Here is a 24000-nt window from a genome sequence, read left to right as displayed (position 1 = left end):
TGATAATAGAAGCTGTTTAACAGTCTGATGGTAATAGAAGCTGTTCAACAGTCTGATGGTAATAGAAGCTGTTCAACAGTCTGATGGTGATAGAAGCTGTTCAACAGTCTGATGGTGATAGAAGCTGTTCAACAGTCTGATGGTGATAGAAGCTGTTCAACAGTCTGATGGTGATAGAAGCTGTTTAACAGTCTGATGGTTATAGAAGCTGTTCAACAGTCTGATGGTAATAGAAGTTGTTTAACAGTCTGATGGTAATAGAAGTTGTTTAACAGTCTCATGGTAATAGAAGTTGTTTAACAGTCTGATGGTAATAGAAGCTGTTCAACAGTCTGATGGTGATAGAAGCTGTTGAACAGTCTGATGGTGATAGAAGCTGTTTAACAGTCTGATGGTAATAGAAGCTGTTGAACAGTCTGATGGTGATAGAAGCTGTTCAACAGTCTGATGGTAATAGAAGCTGTTCAACAGTCTGATGGTGATAGAAGCTGTTCAACAGTCTGATGGTCTGGTGATAGAAGCTGTTCAACAGTCTGATGGTGATAGAAGCTGTTCAACAGTCTGATGGTGATAGAAGCTGTTCAACAGTCTGATGGTGATAGAAGCTGTTCAAGAGTCTGATGGTAATAGAAGCTGTTCAACAGTCTGATGGTGATAGAAGCTGTTCAACAGTCTGATGGTGATAGAAGCTGTTCAACAGTCTGATGGTAATAGAAGCTGTTCAACAGTCTGATGGTGATAGAAGCTGTTCAACAGTCTGATGGTGATAGAAGCTGTTCAACAGTCTGATGGTGATTGAAGCTGTTCAACAGTCTGATGGTGATAGAAGCTGTTCAACAGTCTGATGGTAATAGAAGCTGTTCAACAGTCTGATGGTGATTGAAGCTGTTCAACAGTCTGATGGTGATAGAAGCTGTTCAACAGTCTGATGGTAATAGAAGCTGTTCAACAGTCTGATGGTAATAGAAGCTGTTCAACAGTCTGATGGTAATAGATGCTGTTCAACAGTCTGATGGTAATAGAAGCTGTTCAACAGTCTGATGGTAATAGAAGCTGTTCAACAGTCTGATGGTAATAGAAGCTGTTCAACAGTCTGATGGTAATAGAAGCTGTTCAACAGTCTGATGGTGATAGAAGCTGTCCAACAGTCTGATGGTGATAGAAGCTGTTCAACAGTCTGATGGTGATAGAAGCTGATCAACAGTCTGATGGTAATAGAAGCTGTTCAACAGTCTGATGGTGATAGAACCTGTTCAACAGTCTGATGGTAATAGAAGCTGTTCAACAGTCTGATGGTAATAGAACCTGTTCAACAGTCTGATGGTAATAGAAGCTGTTCAACAGTCTGATGGTAATAGAAGCTGTTCAACAGTCTGATGGTAATAGAAGCTGTTCAACAGTCTGATGGTAATTGAAGCTGTTCAACAGTCTGATGGTAATAGAAGCTGTTCAACAGTCTGATGGTGATAGAAGCTGTTCAATAGTCTGATGGTGATAGAAGCTGTTCAACAGTCTGATGGTAATAGAAGCTGTTCAACAGTCTGATGGTAATAGAAGCTGTTCAACAGTCTGATGGTAATTGAAGCTGTTCAACAGTCTGATGGTAATAGAAGCTGTTCAACAGTCTGATGGTGATAGAAGCTGTTCAACAGTCTGATGGTAATAGAAGCTGTTCAACAGTCTGATGGTGATAGAAGCTGTTCAACAGTCTGATGGTAATAGAAGCTGTTCAACAGTCTGATGGTAATAGAAGCTGTTCAACAGTCTGATGGTAATAGAAGCTGTTCAACAGTCTGATGGTAATAGAAGCTGTTCAACAGTCTGATGGTAATAGAAGCTGTTCAACAGTCTGATGGTGATAGAAGCTGTTCAACAGTCTGATGGTGATAGAAGCTGTTCAACAGTCTGATGGTAATAGAAGCTGTTCAACAGTCTGATGGTTATAGAAGCTGTTCAACAGTCTGATGGTAATAGAAGCTGTTCAACAGTCTGATGGTGATAGAAGCTGTTCAACAGTCTGATGGTGATAGAAGCTGTTCAACAGTCTGATGGTGATAGAAGCTGTTCAACAGTCTGATGGTAATAGAAGCTGTTCAACAGTCTGATGGTAATAGAAACTGTTCAACAGTCTGATGGTAATAGAAGCTGTTCAACAGTCTGATGGTAATAGAAGCTGTTCAACAGTCTGATGGTAATAGAAACTGTTCAACAGTCTGATGGTAATAGAAGCTGTTCAACAGTCTGATGGTAATAGAAGCTGTTCAACAGTCTCATGGTGATAGAAGCTGTTCAACAGTCTCATGGTGATAGAAGCTGTTCAACAGTCTGATGGTCTGGTGATAGAAGCTGTTCATCAGTCTGATGGTAATAGAAGCTGTTCATCAGTCTGATGGTAATAGAAGCTGTTCAACAGTCTGATGGTCTGGTGATAGAAGCTGTTCATCAGTCTGATGGTAATAGAAGCTGTTCATCAGTCTGATGGTAATAGAAGCTGTTCAACAGTCTGATGGTCTGGTGATAGAAGCTGTTCATCAGTCTGATGGTAATAGAAGCTGTTCAACAGTCTGATGGTGATAGAAGCTGTTCAACAGTCTGATGGTGATAGAAGCTGTTCAACAGTCTGATGGTGATAGAAGCTGTTCAACAGTCTGATGGTGATAGAAGCTGTTCAACAGTCTGATGGTCTGGTGATAGAAGCTGTTCAACAGTCTGATGGTGATAGAAGCTGTTCATCAGTCTGATGGTAATAGAAGCTGTTCAACAGTCTGATGGTGATAGAAGCTGTTCAACAGTCTGATGGTGATAGAAGCTGTTCAACAGTCTGATGGTTATAGAAGCTGTTCAACAGTCTGATGGTAATAGAAGCTGTTCAACAGTCTGATGGTGATAGAAGCTGTTCAACAGTCTGATGGTAATAGAAGCTGTTCAACAGTCTGATGGTAATAGAAGCTGTTCAACAGTCTGATGGTGATAGAAGCTGTTCATCAGTCTGATGGTGATAGAAGCTGTTCAACAGTCTGATGGTAATAGAAGCTGTTTAACAGTCTGATGGTAATAGAAGCTGTTCAACAGTCTGATGGTAATAGAAGCTGTTCAACAGTCTGATGGTAATAGAAGCTGTTCAACAGTCTGATGGTAATAGAAGCTGTTCAACAGTCTGATGGTGATAGAAGCTGTTTAACAGTCTGATGGTGATAGAAGCTGTTCAACAGTCTGATGGTGATAGAAGCTGTTCAACAGTCTGATGGTAATAGAAGCTGTTCAACAGTCTGATGGTGATAGAAGCTGTTCAACAGTCTGATGGTGATAGAAGCTGTTCAACAGTCTGATGGTGATAGAAGCTGTTCAACAGTCTAATGGTGATAGAAGCTGTTCAACAGTCTGATGGTAATAGAAGCTGTTCAACAGTCTGATGGTGATAGAAGCTGTTCAACAGTCTGATGGTAATAGAAGCTGTTCAACAGTCTGATGGTGATAGAAGCTGTTCAACAGTCTGATGGTGATAGAAGCTGTTCAACAGTCTAATGGTGATAGAAGCTGTTCAACAGTCTGATGGTAATAGAAGCTGTTCAACAGTCTGATGGTGATAGAAGCTGTTCAACAGTCTAATGGTGATAGAAGCTGTTCAACAGTCTGATGGTAATAGAAGCTGTTCAATAGTCTGATGGTGATAGAAGCTGTTCAACAGTCTGATGGTAATAGAAGCTGTTCAACAGTCTGATGGTGATAGAAGCTGTTCAACAGTCTGATGGTGATAGAAGCTGTTCAACAGTCTGATGGTCTGGTGATAGAAGCTGTTCATCAGTCTGATGGTAATAGAAGCTGTTCAACAGTCTGATGGTGATAGAAGCTGTTTAACAGTCTGATGGTAATAGAAGCTGTTCAACAGTCTGATGGTAATAGAAGCTGTTCAACAGTCTGATGGTGATAGAAGCTGTTCAACAGTCTGATGGTCTGGTGATAGAAGCTGTTCAACAGTCTGATGGTAATAGAAGCTGTTCAACAGTCTGATGGTGATAGAAGCTGTTCAACAGTCTGATGGTAATAGAAGCTGTTCAACAGTCTGATGGTGATAGAAGCTGTTCAACAGTCTGATGGTAATAGAAGCTGTTCAACAGTCTGATGGTAATAGAAGCTGTTCAACAGTCTGATGGTGATAGAAGCTGTTCAACAGTCTGATGGTGATAGAAGCTGTTCAACAGTCTGATGGTAATAGAAGCTGTTCAACAGTCTGATGGTGATAGAAGCTGTTCAACAGTCTGATGGTGATAGAAGCTGTTCAACAGTCTGATGGTGATAGAAGCTGTTCAACAGTCTGATGGTAATAGAAGCTGTTCAACAGTCTGATGGTAATAGAAGCTGTTCAACAGTCTGATGGTCTGGTGATAGAAGCTGTTCAACAGTCTGATGGTAATAGAAGCTGTTCAACAGTCTGATGGTAATAGAAGCTGTTCAACAGTCTGATGGTAATAGAAGCTGTTCAACAGTCTTACATTCCTTAAACACACACATTATCTGTACTATTTTTCAACCATCGCAAATCACAGCTAATGTTAAATGACAAGGTTTCACATTTCCACACCACTGCCATCCATCATCCATCCCTTCATCCATCCATCCATCCATCCATCCATCCATCCATCCATCCATCCATCCATCCCTCCATCCCTCCATCCCTCCTCTCCTCCATCTCTCCATCCCTCCTCTCCTCCATCCCTCCTCTCCTCCATCCCTCCTCTCCTCCATCGCTCCATCCCTCCTCTCCTCCATCGCTCCATCCCTCCTCTCCTCCATCCCTCCTCTCCTCCATCCCTCCTCTCCTCCATCGCTCCATCCCTCCTCTCCTCCATCTCTGCTCTCCTCCATCGCTCCATCTCTCCTCTCCTCCATCGCTCCATCCCTCCTCTCCTCCATCTCTCCTCTCCTCCATCGCTCCATCCCTCCTCTCCTCCATCGCTCCATCTCTCCTCTCCTCCATCGCACCATCCCTCCTCTCCTCCATCCCTCCTCTCCTACATTGCTCCATCTCTCCTCTCCTCCATCGCTCCATCCCTCCTCTCCTCCATCCATCCTCTCATCCATTTCTCCTCTCCTCTTTCGCTCCATGCCTCCTCTCCTCCATCTCTCCTCTCCTCCATCGCTCCATCTCTCCTCTCCTCTTTCGCTCCATCCCTCCTCTCCTCCATCTCTCCTCTCCTCCATCGCTCCATCCCTCCTCTCCTCCATCTCTCCTCTCCTCCATCCCTCCATCCCTCCTCTCCTCCATCTCTCCTCTCCTCCATCGCTCCATCTCTCCTCTCCTCTTTCGCTCCATCCCTCCTCTCCTCCATCCCTCCATCCATCCTCTCCTCCATCTTTCCATTCCTCCAATCAGATGAAAAAATAAATAATGTTGTCATGTGAAAAAGGAAGGAAAGTAATTTCAGTAAAAGGCAGAGGTACAGCAGGATGTTGAATGATTTGCTGTTGCGAAGTCATCTACGCCTTCTCCCCATACATTGTTCTATGGCTGGATGTGAGCCATATGTTGAAGCCCAGCAGTAAGGTAGGGAATATCTGATGAGGTAAAGTAGATCACTGAGAGTTTGAACTTTGAACTATGAGTTACACACTATACCTGTCTCTTTGTAATCATGTCTGGTCAACGACTGGGTCTGTCAATCAGGTTGTCAGCTTTGCTTAGTGTTGAGTAGAAGGGGGAAGTTAACAAAACATTTAAAATTCACATAGTGTTCCCATAACATAATCTTTATAAAAAGAGCTAAGATTTTCCATAATGTCAAACAAGTAGGCAACTGGGACATTCCGTCATCTGTGTCACTATGTACAGGGTGAGGGGATGTGTCACTATGTACAGGGTGAGGGGATGTGTCACTATGTACAGGGTGAGGGGATGTGTCACTATGTACAGGGTGAGGGGATGTGTCACTATGTACAGGGTGAGGGAATGTGTCACTATGTACAGGGTGATGGGATGTGTCACTATGTACAGGGTGAGGGAGTGTGTCACTATGTACAGGGTGAGGGAGTGTGTCACTATGTACAGGGTGAGGGATAGTGTCACTATGTACAGGGTGAGGGAATGTGTCACTATGTACAGGGTGAGAGTATGTGTCACTATGTACAGGGTGAGAGTATGTGTCACTATGTACAGGGTGAGGGAATGTGTCACTATGTACAGGGTGAGGGAGTGTGTCACTATGTACAGGGTGATGGAATGTGTCACTATGTACAGGGTGATGGAATGTGTCACTATGTACAGGGTGAGGGAGTGTGTCACTATGTACAGGGTGAGGGAATGTGTCACTATGTACAGGGTGAGGGAGTGTGTCACTATGTACAGGCTGAGGGAATGTGTCACTATGTACAGGGTGAGGGAATTGTAACAGGGTGTACAGGGTGAGGGAATGTGACAGACAGTTTGTGCATTTTTCAGAGGGTGTGTGAATGTGGCAGACGACAGAGGGTGTACTCTAATGCATGGTAGACAGGGCTGTTTGACTCACCAGTTAGGTGTTTTTAATGCATGATAGACAGGGCTGTTTGACTCATCAGTTAGGTGTATTTAATGCATGGTAGACAGGGCTGTTTGACTCACCAGTTAGGTGTATTTAATGCATGGTAGACAGGGCTGTTTGACTCATCAGTTAGGTGTTTTTAATGCATGGTAGACAGGGCTGTTTGACCAATCAGCTAGGTGTATTTAATGCATGGTAGAATAACCCTCTGGAGGCTTCACTGTGCTTTAATTTCAGTAGCATCCGACCCCTCATATGCTGTGGTGACATGTTTTGGGGACAATGGGACGCTCTATTTTTCATAGCTGTCTAATCGCCACTCCAAACCGATGCCGGCACTAAAGACCGCATTCAACGAGATGTACAGGGACATAAGTAATAACATGCTCATCCAGATGTAGTCACTATGTAGGGTGCTCCTAGTGGCCGGTGATTTAAATGCACAAATCCGTTTTACCTCATTTCTACCAGCATGTCACCTGTCACCACCTGTCACCACCTGTCACCACCTATCACCACCTGTCACCTGTCACCACCTGTCACCACCTGTCACCACCTGTCACCACCTGTCACCACCTGTCACCACCTGTCACCTGTCACCACCTGTCACCACATGTCACCTGTCACCACCTCTCACCACCTGTCACCACCTGTCACCATCTGTCACCACATGTCATCTGTCACCACCTGTCACCACCTGTCACCACATGTCTTCTGTCACCAAAAACTCGACACCACCTTTACTCCACACACAGGGACGCATACAAAGCTCTCCCCCGCCTTCCATTTGCCCAATCTGAACATAATTCTATCCTCCTGATTCCTGCTTACAAGCAAACATTAAAGCAGGAAGCACCAGTGACTCGCTCCATATAGAAGTGGTCAGATGAAGCAGATGCTAAACTACAGGACTGTTTCGCTAGCACAGACTGGAACATGTTCCGGGATTCTTCCGATGGCATTGAGTACACCACATCAGTCACTGACTTCATTAATAAGTGCATCGACGACGTCGTCCCAACAGTGACCGTACGTACATATCCCAACCAGAAGTCATGGATTCCAAGCAACATGCGCACCGAGCTAAAGGCTAGAGCTTCCGCTTTCAAACAGCGAGACACTAATCCAATACATCGCTGTGGCCGAGCTCCCTTCCGTCCAGGACCTCTATACCAGGCAGAGTCAGAGGAAGAACCTGTCAAAGACTCCAGCTACCCACGTTATAGACTGTTTTCTCTGCTAGCGCATAGCGAATGGTACCGATGCACCACGTCTGTAACCCACAGGACTCTGAACAACTTCTACCCCAAAGACATAAAGACCGCTAAATAGTTTTGTTAACTAGTTCATCAAAGTATCTGCTTTGACCCATTTTTTGCCAAAAACAGTTTTTGACTCGTCACATACGCTGCTGCTTCTGTTTATTATCTGTCACTTTATTCCTAGTTATATGTACATATCTTCCTCAATCCCCTCGTACCCTTGCACGTCGACTCGGTACTGGTACCCTGTGTAAATTACCAAGTTATCGTTACTCATTGTCTATTTAGTTTTACTTTTATTTACAACCATGTCCTGCCTTTTATCTTCCTCTCTCGTTCTGGCCTCGGTGAGACAGCAGTGACTTCGAAAAGGGCAAACACGAAACGACGCAGGGTTCTGCCTCTGTCTGTCTGTCTGTCTGTCTGTCTGTCTGTCTGTCTGTCTGTCTGTCTGTCTGTCTGTCTGTCTGTCTGTCTGTCTGTCTCTCTGTCTGTCTGTCTGTCTGTCTGTCTGTCTGTCTGTCTGTCTCTCTCTCTGTCTGTCTGTCTGTCTGTCTGTCTGTCCGCCTGTCTGTCTCTCTCTCTCTCGCTTTTAAATGTCTGTTTTGGTTTCGCCTTGTTGCAACAGTAAGCCAGGCTCATTTTACAACCAGAGGCTTTTGTCTTCCTAAAAATACCAGCTAATTCAGATCCTGGGGTTTGGAATGTGTGCATAGATCTTTACAGGGTTCTACTTACACACACATTCACATTCACACACACACACACACGCGCACACGCGCACACGCGCACACGCGCACACGCGCACACGCGCACACGCGCACACACGCACACACGCACACGCACACGCACACACACACACACACACACACACACACACACATATATATATACATACAAAGCTCTGAAGGGCAATCTGTACCAGTTGGATATCTCAGTCAGACTCAGTACACCACCACTTTTTGTAGTTATGAAAAACCTTACACAGCTTTAGCCCACAGCATGGAAACTGGTGCTGCATTTAAAGTAGGCCTGGTATTAAACATAAAATACTTTTGTTTTAATACTTATTTTATTTTCACTTCCGTTCTTCCTTACCTTTTTTTTTTCTTCTCGTTTTTCATTTCAGTATTTTAATGACTGGTGGGTGGTGGATTCCCATAATGCAATATTTTGAGGAGGAGGTTGATGGGTAGCTGCGGAGGGGCAACTCGTCAGAGAAATCTAATTTACAGGATGGAGACTGTGTGTTTGTTTGTGTGTTTCTGTATCCTGGAAACAGAGTGTTTATTCACTGTGAAAGTCATTGCATTCACAGTCTTAATTTGCAGTAGAGTACTATATCAGATAATATATACTGTAGTCTCTACAGTAGAGTACTATACCAGATCCTATATACTGTAGTCTCTACAGTAGAGTGCTATATCAGATAATATATACTGTAGTCTCTACAGTAGAGTACTATATCAGATCCTATATACTGTAGTCTCTACAGTAGAGTACTATACCAGATCCTATATACTGTAGTCTCTACAGTAGAGTACTATATCAGATCCTATATACTGTAGTCTCTACAGTAGAGTACTATATCAGATCCTATATACTGTAGTCTCTACAGTAGAGTATAATACCAGATCCTATATACTGTAGTCTCTACAGTAGAGTACTATATCAGATCATATATACTGTAGTCTCTACAGTAGAGTACTATACCAGATCCTATATACTGTAGTCTCTACAGTAGAGTACGATATCAGATCCTATATACTGTAGTCTCTACAGTAGAGTACGATATCAGATCCTATATACTGTAGTCTCTACAGTAGAGTACTATACCAGATAATATATACTGTAGTCTAGTCTCTACAGTAGAGTACGATATCAGATCCTATATACTGTAGTCTCCACAGTAGAGTACTATATCAGATCCTATATACTGTAGTCTCTACAGTAGAGTACTATATCAGATAATATATACTGTAGTCTCTACAGTAGAGTACTATATCAGATCCTATATACTGTAGTCTCTACAGTAGAGTACTATATCAGATCCTATATACTGTAGTCTCTACAGTAGAGTACTATATCAGATCCTATATACTGTAGTCTAGTCTCTACAGTAGAGTACTATATCAGATCCTATATACTGTAGTCTAGTCTCTACAGTAGAGTGCTATATCAGATCCTATATACTGTAGTCTCTACAGTAGAGTACTATATCAGATCCTATATACTGTAGTCTAGTCTCTACAGTAGAGTACTATATCAGATCCTATATACTGTAGTCTCTACAGTAGAGTACGATATCAGATCCTATATGATGTAGTCTCCACAGTAGAGTACTATACCAGATCCTATATACTGTAGTCTAGTCTCTACAGTAGAGTACTATATCAGATCCTATATACTGTAGTCTCTACAGTAGAGTACTATATCAGATCCTATATACTGTAGTCTCTACAGTAGAGTACTATATCAGATCCTATATACTGTAGTCTCTACAGTAGAGTACTATATCAGATCCTATATACTGTAGTCTCTACAGTAGAGTACTATACCAGATCCTATATACTGTAGTCTAGTCTCTACAGTAGAGTACTATACCAGATCCTATATACTGTAGTCTCTACAGTAGAGTACTATATCAGATAATATATACTGTAGTCTCTACAGTAGAGTACTATATCAGATAATATATACTGTAGTCTCTACAGTAGAGTACTATATCAGATCCTATATACTGTAGTCTCTACAGTAGAGTACTATATCAGATCCTATATACTGTAGTCTAGTCTGTACAGGAGAGTACTATATCAGATCCTATATACTGTAGTCTCTACAGTAGAGTACTATATCAGATCCTATATACTGTAGTCTCTACAGTAGAGTACTATATCAGATCCTATATACTGTAGTCTAGTCTGTACAGGAGAGTACTATATCAGATCCTATATACTGTAGTCTAGTCTGTACAGGAGAGTACTATATCAGATCCTATATACTGTAGTCTCTACAGTAGAGTACTATACCAGATAATATATACTGTAGTCTAGTCTCCACAGTAGAGTACTATATCAGATCCTATATACTTTAGTCTCTACAGTAGAGTACTATATCAGATCCTATATACTGTAGTCTCTACAGTAGAGTACTATATCAGATCCTATATACTGTAGTCTAGTCTCTACAGTAGAGTACTATATCAGATCCTATATACTGTAGTCTCCACAGTAGAGTACTATATCAGATCCTATATACTGTAGTCTAGTCTCTACAGTAGAGTACTATATCAGATCCTATATACTGTAGTCTCTACAGTAGAGTACGATATCAGATCCTATATACTGTAGTCTCTACAGTAGAGTACTATATCAGATCCTATATACTGTAGTCTCTACAGTAGAGTACTATATCAGATCCTATATGATGTAGTCTCTACAGTAGAGTACTATATCAGATCCTATATACTGTAGTCTCTACAGTAGAGTACTATATCAGATCCTATATACTGTAGTCTCTACAGTAGAGTACTATATCAGATCCTATATACTGTAGTCTCTACCAGCAGCAGCATACCACCCTGCATACCACTGCTGGCTTGCTTCTGAAGCTAAGCAGGTCCTGGTCAGTCCCTGGATGGGAGACCAGATGCTGCTGGAAGTGGTGTTGGAGGGCCAGTAGGAGGCACTCTTTCCTCTGGTCTAAACAAATATCCCAATTCCCCAGGGCAGTGATTGGGGACACTGCCCTGTGTAGGGTGCCGTCTTTCGGATGGGACGTTAAACGGGTGTCCTGACTCTCTGAGGTCATTAAAGATCCCATTGCACTTATCGTAAGAGTAGGGGTGTTAACCCCGGTGTCCTGGCTAAATTCCCAATCTGGCCCTCAAACCATCATGGTCACCTAATAATCCCCAGTTTACAATTGGCTCATTCATCCCCCTCCTCTCCCCTGTAACTATTCCCCAGGTCGTTGCTGCAAATGAGAACGTGTTCTCAGTCAACTTACCTGGTAAAATAACGGTAAAATAAAAAATAAATAAAATACAGTAGAGTACTATATCAGATCCTGGAGAAAAAGGAGAAAATGGTTTTCAAATTAGTTTATGTAGTTACATTTTTTATTTACTTTTTGCAGTTAAACCCTGCTGTGAACGATTCAGTTAGGCCCTGCTATGAATGATTCAGTTAAGTCCTGCTGTGAACGATTCAGTTAGGCCCTGCTATGAATGATTCAGTTAAGTCCTGCTGTGAATGATTCAGTTAGGCCCTGCTATGAATGATTCAGTTAAGTCCTGCTGTGAATGATTCAGTTAGGCCCTGCTATGAATGATTCAGTTAAGTCCTGCTGTGAATGATTCAGTTAGGCCTGCTATGAATGATTCAGTTAAGTCCTGCTGTGAATGATTCAGTTAGGCCCTGCTATGAATGATTCAGTTAAGTCCTGCTGTGAATGATTCAGTTAAGTCCTGCTGTGAACGATTCAGTTTAAACCCTGCTGTGAACGATTCAGTTTAACCCTGCTGTGAATGATTCAGTTTGGCCCTGCTATGAATGATTCAGTTAGGCCCTGCTATGAATGATTCAGTTTGGAAAGATATAAGGGTTGCTAGAGGCTAAACAGTTTAGTTTGGACTGGTTAAAGGATCTCTTCATTTTATGGATAATCTGACCTTTCAGTTGGGATAACAATGATGGGGTTCGTATTCTAGCTTCCCTTTCAAACTGTACATCGATTAACATGCACTGTGTAACTGTACATTAAACTCTCCTCTCCTCTCCTCTCCTCTCGTCTCCTCTCGTCTCCTCTCCCCTCCTCTCCCCTCCCCTCCTCTCCTCACCTCTCCTCACCTCTCCTCTCCTCTCCCCTCCTCTCCTCTCCCCTCCTCTCCTCTCCTCTCCCCTCCTCTTCTCCTCTCCTCTCCTCTCCTCTCCCCTCCTTTCCTCTCCTCTCCTCTCCTCTACACTCCTCTCCCCTCCTCTCCCCTCCTCTCCCCTCCTTTCCTCTCCTCTCCTCTACACTCCTCTCCCCTCCTCTCCCCTCCTCTCCTCTCCTCTCCTCTCCTCTCCTCTCCTCTCCCCTCCCCTCCCCTCCTCTCTCCTCCTCTCCTCTCCCCCTCTCCTCTCCTCTCCTCTCCATTTCTCTCCTCTCCCCTCCTCTCCCCTCCTCTCCTCTCCCCTCCTCTCCTCTCCTCTTCACTCTTCTCCTCTCCCCTCTTCTCCTCTCCTCTCCTCTCCTCTCTCCTCCTTTCCTCTCCTCTCCTCTCCTCTTCACTCCTCTCCTCTCCTCTCCTCTCCTCTCCTCTCCTCTCCTCTCCTCTCCCCTCCCCTCCTCTCCTCTCCTCTCCTCTCCATTCCTCTCCTCTCCCCTCCTCTCCTCTCCTCTTCACTCCTCTCCTCTCCCCTCCCCTCCCCTCCCCTCCCCTCCCCTCCTCTCCCCTCCCCTCCTCTCCCCTCCCCTCCCCTCCCCTCCTCTCCTCTCCTCTCCTCTCCTCTCCTCTCCCCTCCTCTCCTCTCCCCTCGTCTCCTCTCCACTACTCTCCTCTCCCCTCCTCTCCTCTCCTCTCCCCCCTCTCCTCTCCTCTCCTCTCCCCCTCTCCTCTCCTCTCCTCTCCTCTCCCCCCTCTCCTCTGCACTCCTCTTCCCTCCCCTCCCCTCCTCTCCTCTCCTCTCCTCTCTTCTCCCCTCCTCTCCTCTCCTCTCCTCTCCCCTCCTCTCCTCTCTTCTCCCCTCCTCTCCTCTCCTCTCCTCTCCTCTCCTCTCCTCTCCTCTCCTCTCCTCTCCTCTCCTCTCCTCTCCTCTCCTCTCCCCTCCTCTCCTCTCCTCTCCTCTCCTCTCTGCAGGTTCACTGGTCCTAACCTGCCATCTCCCGTCCTCAGCAGTAAGAACTGGCTAAGACTACACTTTACCTCTGATGGAAACCACAAGCTGAGGGGCTTCAGTGCCCAGTACCAAGGTATGACACACACACACACACACACACACACACACACACACACACACACACACACACACACACACACACACACACACACACACACACACACACACACACACACACACACACACACACACACACACACACACACACACACACACACACCTCCCCCAAATCTCATCAGTCTGAGGGTTGTAGTTCAGGGTTGAAAACAGATGAACAGGCATTAGACTGTCCAAGTGCAAAATACAAACCCCAATCTCATCTGAGAGAGAGAGAGAGAGAGATAAATATAGAGGGAGGGCGGGAGGGAGGATGGGAGGGAAAGGAGAGGAATATAGGATTACAGGTCATGTGTGAGATAAATATATAATCCATTATTGAAATTAGAGAGAGGAGGCATAGGAGGACTGAGACTTTAATTAGATTAACCAATGGCCTCCTCCCTTCACCCCCCCCCCCCCCCACACACACACACCTTTAATCCCACTGTCCTCTACAGTCACAAGGCATTTCATATGACAAGTGACTTACTATAAGAAACATTTTATATTGTCCTCTCGTATTCTCTCTTCACTCTTACATTTGTCTCTCCCTCTCTCTGTGTCCTCTCTCCCTCTCTCTGTCCTCTCTCCCTCTCTCTGTCCTCTCTTCCTCTCTCTGTTTCCTCTTTTCCTCTCTCTGTTTCCTCCCTTATGCTCTGTGTTTCTCCCTCTATTTCCTCTCCTCCTCCCTCTGTTTCCTCTCTTCCTCCCTCTGTTTCCTCTCTTCCTCCCTCTGTTTCCTCTCTTCCTCCCTCTGTTTCTCTCTCTGTTTCCTCTCTTCATCTATCTCTCTTCCGCTCCCTCTCCCTCTCTCTCTCTTCCTCTCTCTCTTCCTCCCTCTGTTTCCTCTCCTCCTCCCTCTGTTTCTCTCTCTTCCTCTCCCTCTCCCTCTCTCTCTTCCTCCCTCTGTTTCCTCTCCTCCTCCCTCTATTTCTCTCTCTGTTTCCTCTCTTCATCTATCTCTCTTCCCTCCTTCTCCCTCTCTCTCTTCCTCTCTCTCTTCCTCTCTCTGTTTCCTCTCCTCCTCCCTCTCTTTCCTCTCCTCCTCCCTCTCTTTCCTCTCTTTATCTCTCTATATCCTCTCTTCCTCTCTCTCTCTTCCTCTCCTTCCTCTCTTCCTCTCCCTCTCTCTCTTCCTCTCCCCTTCATCCACTCCCCTCCTATATGTCTATAGTATCTCAATGGCACTAACAATGCACATTTAAGATTGAAGTGTAGTTTGGCAACCGTCCACCAGCCCAAAGTTACTCATCAATTATGCTAGACAGCCCCCTCACTGCGCTTTGTGGAGTTAGGTCCACGTCACAATTTCCATCGCTACGTGTGTAACGGTGCTGCTTCCGTACCTCTCATTGCCCCTACCTGGGCTCGAACCGGGGACGCTCTGCACACATCAACAACTGCTTCCCGCGAAGCATCGTTACCCATCGCTCCACAAAAGCCGCGGCCCTTTGCAGAGCAAAGGGAAACAACTACTTCAAGGTCTCAGAGCGAGTGAGGTCACCTATTGAAAGGCTATTAGCGCCCACCGCGGCTATCTAGCTAGCCGGAACCCAGCGGGTACACATGAAGAAAGACTCTTTGTTGTTGTTGCTCCTCCAGACAGAGAGAGACTTTTGTGTATTTAAAATAGTTTGAGTTAAAATACACACTTTTGCCAATAAGAACAAGAAACTGTTGTTGATATATTAAGTAATCAAGTATAATTTGTGTTTGTGAGAATAATGAGTGTTTAATATGTTAAATTCTAACGTTATCTCATTGGATCTAATTGGAATATCAACAGTTCATTGCGCCCACTAGTCTAGAAGTAGATATCGTTTATTCATTCACATCACATTCAAATGTTTTCAATGAAATATCAGTTTAGTGTTGAAACAGACACCGCCTCCAGAATCCATGTAGGAAATCAAGAGATGTCGGGAGTAAATTGCAGGATGTGTGCCAAGGGGGCCGACTCTATAAAGTTACAGATGACTCAGATAAAATGTCACAAGAGTGGTATAAAGTGGTGTGAAAAAATAATACATCACGCTCCCCTCCCTATTATGTTCCTGATAGGATCTTATTTCCCTTCCTATTGTGTTCCTGGTAGGATGTTACTCCCCTTCCTATTGTGTTCCTGGTAGGATCTTACTCCCCTTTCTATTGTGTTCCTGGTAGGATCTTACTCCCCTTTCTATTGTGTTGCTAATAGGATCTTACTCCCCTTCCTATTGTGTTCCTGGTAGGATCTTACTCCCCTTTCTATTGTGTTGCTAATAGGATCTTACTCCCCTTTCTATTGTGTTGCTAATAGGATCTTACTCCCCTTTCTATTGTGTTCCTAATAGGATCTTACTCCCCTTCCTATTGGGTTCCTGAAGGATCTTACTCCCCTTTTTATTGTGTTCCTAATAGGATCTTACTCCCAGTTACAGTTACAGTTAAGTCATTTAGCAGACGCTCTTATCCAGAGCGACTTACACATTTGAAAGTTCATCCATATTCATCCTGGTCCCCCCGTGGGAATTGAACCCTGGTCCCCCCGTGGGAATTGAACCCACAACTCTGGCGTTGCAAGCGCCATGCTCTACCAACTGAGCCACACGGGACCACGGGACCACTCCCCTTCCTATTGTGTTCCTGGTAGGATCTTATTCCCATTCCTATTATGTTCCTGGTAGGATCTTACTCCCCTTTCTATTGTGTTCCTAATAGGATCTTACTCCCATTCCTATTATGTTCCTAATAGGATCTTATTCCCCAGTCATCTGACTGTACATTATCCTCTGATCTCTACAGTACTGATTAAACAGGTCATCTGACTGTACATTATCCTCTGGTCTCAACAGTGAAGAAGATGACAGAGCTGAAGTCCAGAGGAGTGAAGATGATGCCCAGTAAAGACAATCATCACAAGATATCAGTTTGTAAGTGTTCCTAGTTGTTATACACCTGTTGAAGTACACCGTTCAACTTCTCTTCTGCAACTGTTTTTCTGCAAAGTCACACGACAGGTTCCTCTCTCCTCCCCAGGTGTGGAAATGGACAGAGGGGGGGGGGGGGGGGGGGGGTTAAACGAATGTAGAAATAGAGGGAGGGATACAGGGACGGTTAAACAAGGGTAGAAACAGAGGGAGGGATACAGGGATGGTTAAACGAGAGTAGAAACAGAGAGAGAGATACAGGGTTAAACAAGAGTAGAAACAGAGAGAGAGAGAGGAGACAGAGAGAGGAGATAGAGGGTTAAAGATGCAGCAACTTATTCCCTATGCAGTGCAATACTTTAGACAACAACTCTGTGGGCCCTGGTCAAATGTAGTACACTATGTGGAGAATGGGGTTCCAACACATTGACTGTAGTTCTCACTCTGGTAAAACACTCGACCAATCCTACTCTCTCTTCCTGGATGCTAGGCCGTCCCCCGCCCTCCCTTCTGCAAATCAGATCACGACTCCATTTTGCTCCTCCCTTCCTATGGGCAGAAACTCAAACAGGAAGTACCCATGCTAAGGTCTATTCAACACTGGCCTGACAAATCGGAATCCATGCTCAAGATTATTTGATCACGTGGACTGGGATATGATCCGGTTAGCCTCTGAGAATAACATTGATGTATACACGGACACGGTGACTGAGTTCATCAGGAAGTGTATAGGATATGTTGTTCCCACTGTGACTATTAAAACCTACCCAAATGTAACAACTGTCTTCGGGTGAAAGGGAGGAGGACCACGATGCAGCGTGAATATCATCCATATTTAATGGGAAATACTTAAACACCGAACAAAACAACAAACCGACAAAAAGGAACGAAGATGATGCAGTCCCGTAAACTGTATTAGTTTAGTGAACACTAAACACTGGTACACTGAAACAGGAGCAATCACCCACAAACCAACTGTGAAAACAGGCTACCTTAATATGGTTCCCAATCAGAGACAACGTAAAACACCTGCCTCTGATTGAGAACCATATCAGGCCAATTAGACAAACCTAAACAAAGAAACACATAACATAGACTACACCCACCCAGATCACGTCCAGACCAACTAAACAAAGACTAAACAAAGGAAATAAGGTCAAGAACGTGACACCAAACCAGAAAACCGTGGATAGATGGCAGCATTCACACTAATCTGGAAGAGCAAACCACTGCATTTAACCAGGGCAAGGTGACTGGGAAATATAATTGAATACAAACAGTGTAGTTATTCCCTCTGTAAGGCAATAAAACAGGCAAAACGTCAGTACAGAGACAAAGTGGAGTCGTAATTAAACAGCTCAGACACGAGACGTATGTAGCAGGGCTGACAGACTATCATGGATTACAAAAAAGATAAGCGGCCACTTCGCGGACACCGACGTCTTGCTCCCGGACAACCTAAACACCTTCTTTGCTTTGAGGATAACACAGCGCCACTGATGCAGTAAGATCCTATTAGGAGTATGGCTCTTGTTCTCCGCGGCCGACGTGAGTAAGACATTAAGCGTGTTAACCCTCGCAAGGCTGCCGGCCCAGATGGCATCCCACCCTATCCCAGTCTGCTATCCCCACTTGCTTCCTGATGTCCACCATCGTTCCTGTACCTAAGAAAGCAAAAGTAACTAAACTAAATGACTATCGCCTCGTGGCACTCACTTATGTCATCATGAAGTGCTTTGAGAGGCTAGTTAAGGATCAAATAACCTCTACCTTACCTGACACCCTAGACCCACTTCAATTTCCTGTGGACCCCAAAAGGTCCACAGGTGATGCAATCGCCATCAACGCCATGACACTGCCCTATCCCATCTGGACAAGAGGAATACCTATGTAAGAATGCTGTTCATTGACTATAGCTCAGCATTCAACACCATAGTACCCTCCAAACTCATTATTTAGCTCAAGGTCCTGGGTTTGAACCCCGCACTGTGCAACTGGGTCCTGGACTTCCTGACGGGCCGCCCCCCCAGGTGTTGAAGGTAGGATACAACACCTAAAACTTGGCTGATCCTCAACAGTGGGGCCCCACAACGTTGAGTGCTCAGCCCCCTCCTGTACATCCCTGTTCACCCATGACTGCGTGACCATGCACGTCTCCAACTCAATTATCAAGTTTGAGGACAACACAACAGTAGGATGCCTGATTACCAATAATGACGAGACAGCCTACTGGGAAGAGGTGAGGGCCCTGGGAGTGTCAAAACAAAGGAGCTGATCGTGGTCTTCAAGAAACGTGGACTGAGGGAGCACCCCATCTATCGTCTCTTCCTCTTTATCCTATTAGTAATACATCTCCTCTAGTCCACCATGTCCATCACCTCATACCCATCTCCTCTAGTCCTCTACCTCCATCACCACATACCCATCTCCTCTAGTCCTCTACCTCCATCACCTCATACCCATCTCCTCTAGTCCTCTATCTCCATCACCACATACCCATCTCCTCTAGTCCTCTACCTCCATCACCACATACCCATCTCCTCTAGTCCTCTACCTCCATCACCACATACCCATCTCCTCTAGTCCTCTACCTCCATCACATCATACCCATCTCCTCTACCTCCATCACCTCATACCCATCTCCTCTAATCCTCTACCTCCATCACCATGTACCCATCTCCTCTAGTCCCTTACCTCCATCACATCATACCCATCTCCTCTAGTCCTCTACCTCCATCACCACATACCCATCTCCTCTAGTCCTCTACCTCCATCACCTCATACCCATCTCCTCTAGTCCTCTACCTCCATCAACTCATACCCATCTCCTCTAGTCCTCTACCTCCATCACCTCATACCCATCTCCTCTAGTCCTCTACCTCCATCACCTCATACCCATCTCCTCTAGTCCTCTACCTCCATAACCTCATACCCATCTCCTCTAGTCCTCTACCTCCATCACCACATACCCATCTCCTCTAGTCCTCTACCTCCATCACCTCATACCCATCTCCTCTAGTCCTCTACCTACATAACCTCATACCCATCTCCTCTAGTCCTCTACCTCCATCACCTCATACCCATCTCCTCTAGTCCCTTACCTCCATCACCTCATACCCATCTCCTCTAGTCCTCTACCTCCATCACCTCATACCCATCTCCTCTAGTCCTCTACCTCCATCACCTCATACCCATCTCCTCTAGTCCTCTACCTCCATCACCTCATACCCATCTCCTCTAGTCCTCTATCTCCATCACCTCATACCCATCTCCTCTAGTCCTCTACGTCCATCACATCATACTCATCTCCTCTACCTCCATCACCTCATACCCATCTCCTCTAATCCTCTACCTCCATCACCATGTACCCATCTCCTCTAGTCCCTTACCTCCATCACATCATACCCATCTCCTCTAGTCCTCTACCTCCATCACCACATACCCATCTCCTCTAGTCCTCTACCTCCATCACCTCATACCCATCTCCTCTAGTCCTCTACCTCCATCAACTCATACCCATCTCCTCTAGTCCTCTACCTCCATCACCTCATACCCATCTCCTCTAGTCCTCTACCTCCATCACCTCATACCCATCTCCTCTAGTCCTCTACCTCCATAACCTCATACCCATCTCCTCTAGTCCTCTACCTCCATCACCTCATACCCATCTCCTCTAGTCCTCTACCTCCATCACCTCATACCCATCTCCTCTAGTCCTCTACCTCCATCACCTCATACCCATCTCCTCTAGTCCTCTATCTCCATCACCTCATACCCATCTCCTCTAGTCCTCTACGTCCATCACCACATACCCATCTCCTCTAGTCCTCTACCTCCATCACCTCATACCCATCTCCTCTAGTCCTCTACCTCCATCACCTCATACCCATCTCCTCTAGTCCTCTACCTCCATCACCTCATACCCATCTCCTCTAGTCCTCTACCTACATCACCACATACCCATCTCCTCTAGTCCTCTACCTCCATCACCTCATACCCATTTCATCTACCTCCATCACCACCTGCTCTTTATTCTATTTTAATAATGTTCCTCTTCATTTTTATTCTTCTCTCCTCCTCTAACTTCTCCTCCAACTCTTCCTCTCTCTCCATCTCCATTGGTTATGACCAGTCCTCTGTTCCCTTGGTTATGTCCAGTCCTCTGTTCCCTTGGTTATTGACCAGTCCTCTGTTCCCTTGGTTATGACCAGTCCTCCGTTCCCTTGCGAATGACTACCCTGCGCGAGAATGACTACCCCCCCTCATCAATATTCATGAGCCCCCCTGCCAGAGTCTCGACTAATCAACCGGTGTCATTTTTGATTTAGCCCCACCTGTCGGGCCTTTGACCCCGCCCTGTCTGTCAAGGGGCCTGCCGGGTTGGCTGGCTCACTGACCCTGTGTCACTTCCCCTTCCTGTCTCAGTCTGTTAATATGTTTTAGCAGGATGCTGTCATACTGGAGGAGAGGGGTAGATATGTTATTAATTAAATAAAGACAAGTAGATGATAATGTTGATGATGGTCAACAGAGGAAAATCAATCCATAACTTTCACAAAGCTATTACGAATATTAATGCTTAAACTATGCCAATGACACATGCTGCAGACATGTGTATTTCAAATGGTACGTCATGAATATGTTGACAGTTCTCTACAAGTATTAGGGTAAGAAAGTTCCCAGTCGATGCCTTCTGGCTCTAGTAATGAGGGGATGTCAGAGCAGGTAGCAAGCTGTTTAGCCTGGCGGTAGCTAGCTGCACCACTAGAGTACTGTTTAGCCTGGCTATAGCTAGCTGCACCACTAGAGTGCTGTTTAGCCTGGCGGTAGCTAGCTGCACCACTCTGATCGTATTGAATTGAGAAATCCACTGAGGGAGGGATTGATGTATTTGCATGCCAATCACGTTAACCCTCACACTTCTCTCCTCGTGGATGTAGACTGTATGTCATTATCAGTGTAAAAAAATGAAAATCAGGTTTAGTTTAAATGCTTCTGTTGGATATTTACCTGGATTTTCGCATTAAAAATCGGTGAATATCTATCTCTCTCTCTTTTTCTTCTGTCGGTCCTTTCTTTCTCTCTCTCATCCCTTTATCTTATCCCTCTCTCTCATCCCCCTCTCTCATCCCTCTCTCTCATCCCTCTCTCGCATCCCTCTCTCTCATCCCTCTCTCTCATCCCTCTCTCAGTGTCTCAGATGGGTGTGGCCCAGGGACATAACATGTGTCCAGACCCGGGGATCCCTGACCGAGGGAGAAGAAAAGGATCGGACTTCAGGTAAAGGAGAGACAGAGAGTGAGACAGGGAGTGAGACAGAGGGGAGAGAGAGGGGAGAGAGAGGGGAGAGAGAGGGGAGAGTACAGAGGGGAGACAGAGGGGAGAGTACAGAGGGGAGAGTACAGAGGGGAGACAGGGGGGAGTGTACAGAGGGGAGACAGAGGGGAGACTACAGAGGGGAGACTACAGAGGGGAGAGTACAGAGGGGAGACAGGGGGGAGAGTACAGAGGGGAGAGTACAAGGGGGAGAGTACAGAGGGGAGACAGGGGGGAGAGTACAGAGGGGAGAGTACAGAGGGGAGACAGGGGGGAGAGTATATTACATTAACATGTAGTGAGGAAGACAAAACAACGACGGGTTCTTTGTTTACAAGAATGTGACTAAGAAAAATTAAGGTAACCCAGGAATACTCAGGAATACTCAGGAATGCTAAGGAATACTAAGGAATACTAAGGAATACTCAGCAATACTCATGAATACTCAGAAATACTCAGGAATACTCAGGAATACTCAGCAATGCTAAGGAATACTCAGGAATACTCATGAATACTCAGAAATACTCAGGAATACCCAGGAATACTCTGGAATACTCAGGAATGCTAAGGAATACTAAGGAATACTAAGGAATACTCAGGAATACCCATGAATACTCAGAAATACTCAGGAATACTCAGGAATACTCAGCAATGCTAAGGAATACTCAGGAATACTCATGAATACTCAGAAATACTCAGGAATACCCAGGAATAATCAGGAATACTCAGGAATGCTAAGGAATACTAAGGAATACTCAGGAATACTCATGAATACTCAGAAATACTAAGGAATACTCAGGAATACCCAGGAATACTCAGGAATAATCAGGAATACTCAGGAATACTCAGCAATATTCAGGAATATTCAGGAATACTAAGGAATACACAGGAATACGCAGGAATACTCAGGAATACCAAGGAATACTCATGAATGCTAAGGAATACCCAGGAATGCTAAGGAATACTAAGGAATACTCAGGAATACTCATGAATACTCAGAAATACTTAGAAATACTCAGGGAATACTAAGGAATACTAAGGAATACTCAGGAATACCAATGAATACGCATGAATGCTAAGGAATACCCAGGAATACCCAGGAATACTCAGGAATACTCATGAATACTCAGAAATACTCAGGAATACTAAGGAATACTCAGGAATGCTAAGGAATACTAAGGGATACTCAGGAAAACTCATGAATACTCAGAAATACTCAGGAATACCCAGGAATACTCAGGAATACTCAGGAATGCTAAGGAATACTAAGGAATACTAAGGAATACTAAGGAATACTCAGGAGTACTCAGAAATACTCAGGAATATTCAGGAATACTAAGGAATACTTAGGAATACACAGGAATACGCAGGAATACCAAGGAATACTCATGAATGCTAAGGAATACCCAGGAATACTAAGGAATACTCAGGAATACTAAGGAATACCCAGGAATAACAATGAATACTCAGGAACACTAAGGAATACTCAGGAATACTAAGGAATACTAAGGAACACTCAGGAAAGCTAGGCAATACCCAGGAATACTCAGGAATACCAAGGAATACTAAGGAATACTCAGGAATACTAAGGAATGCTAAGGAGTACCCAGGAATACTCATGAATACTCAGGAATACTAAGGAAAACTATGGAATACTAAGGAAAACTAGGGAATACTCAGGAATACTAAGGAATACTCAGGAATACTCAGGAATACTAAGGAAAACTAGGGAAAACTAGGGAATACTCAGGAATACTAAGGAATACTCAGGAATACTAAGGGTGTGTTTATGTGGGTGTCAGTATCTGTGCATACTGTGTGTTTATCTGTTAGCTGGACAGGCCTGAACTGGACTTGACTCTCATCTATCTACACTGGAATACTCATCTCCTCTACCTCCCCCTACAGGCGAGGTACCACGGTGCACTACCCCTGTGATGAGGGCTATGAGCTGGATGTGTATAACCCTCTGTCTCTCTACCTCCCCCTACAGGCGAGGTACCACGGTGCACTA

General features: G+C 44.8%; 1 protein-coding gene across 1 annotated transcript in view; it reads left to right on the top strand.

Moving 5' to 3' along the window:
* LOC129820314 (CUB and sushi domain-containing protein 2-like) overlaps positions 1-24000 on the top strand; it is a 625656-nt gene that overhangs the window by 487490 nt on the left and 114166 nt on the right. Inside the window, exons 6-8 of the mRNA XM_055877382.1 lie at positions 13623-13735; positions 16596-16673; positions 21863-21950. Of these exons, the coding sequence (XP_055733357.1) occupies positions 13623-13735; positions 16596-16673; positions 21863-21950 (279 nt within the window). The remainder of the gene's footprint in view (positions 1-13622; positions 13736-16595; positions 16674-21862; positions 21951-24000) is intronic.

The sequence above is a fragment of the Salvelinus fontinalis genome, chromosome 22, assembly GCF_029448725.1.
Source record: "Salvelinus fontinalis isolate EN_2023a chromosome 22, ASM2944872v1, whole genome shotgun sequence".
Taxonomy (NCBI): Eukaryota; Metazoa; Chordata; class Actinopteri; order Salmoniformes; family Salmonidae; genus Salvelinus; species Salvelinus fontinalis.
The sequence above is the reverse complement of the archived record's forward strand: the minus strand, read 5'-3'. Positions and strand labels throughout refer to the sequence as shown.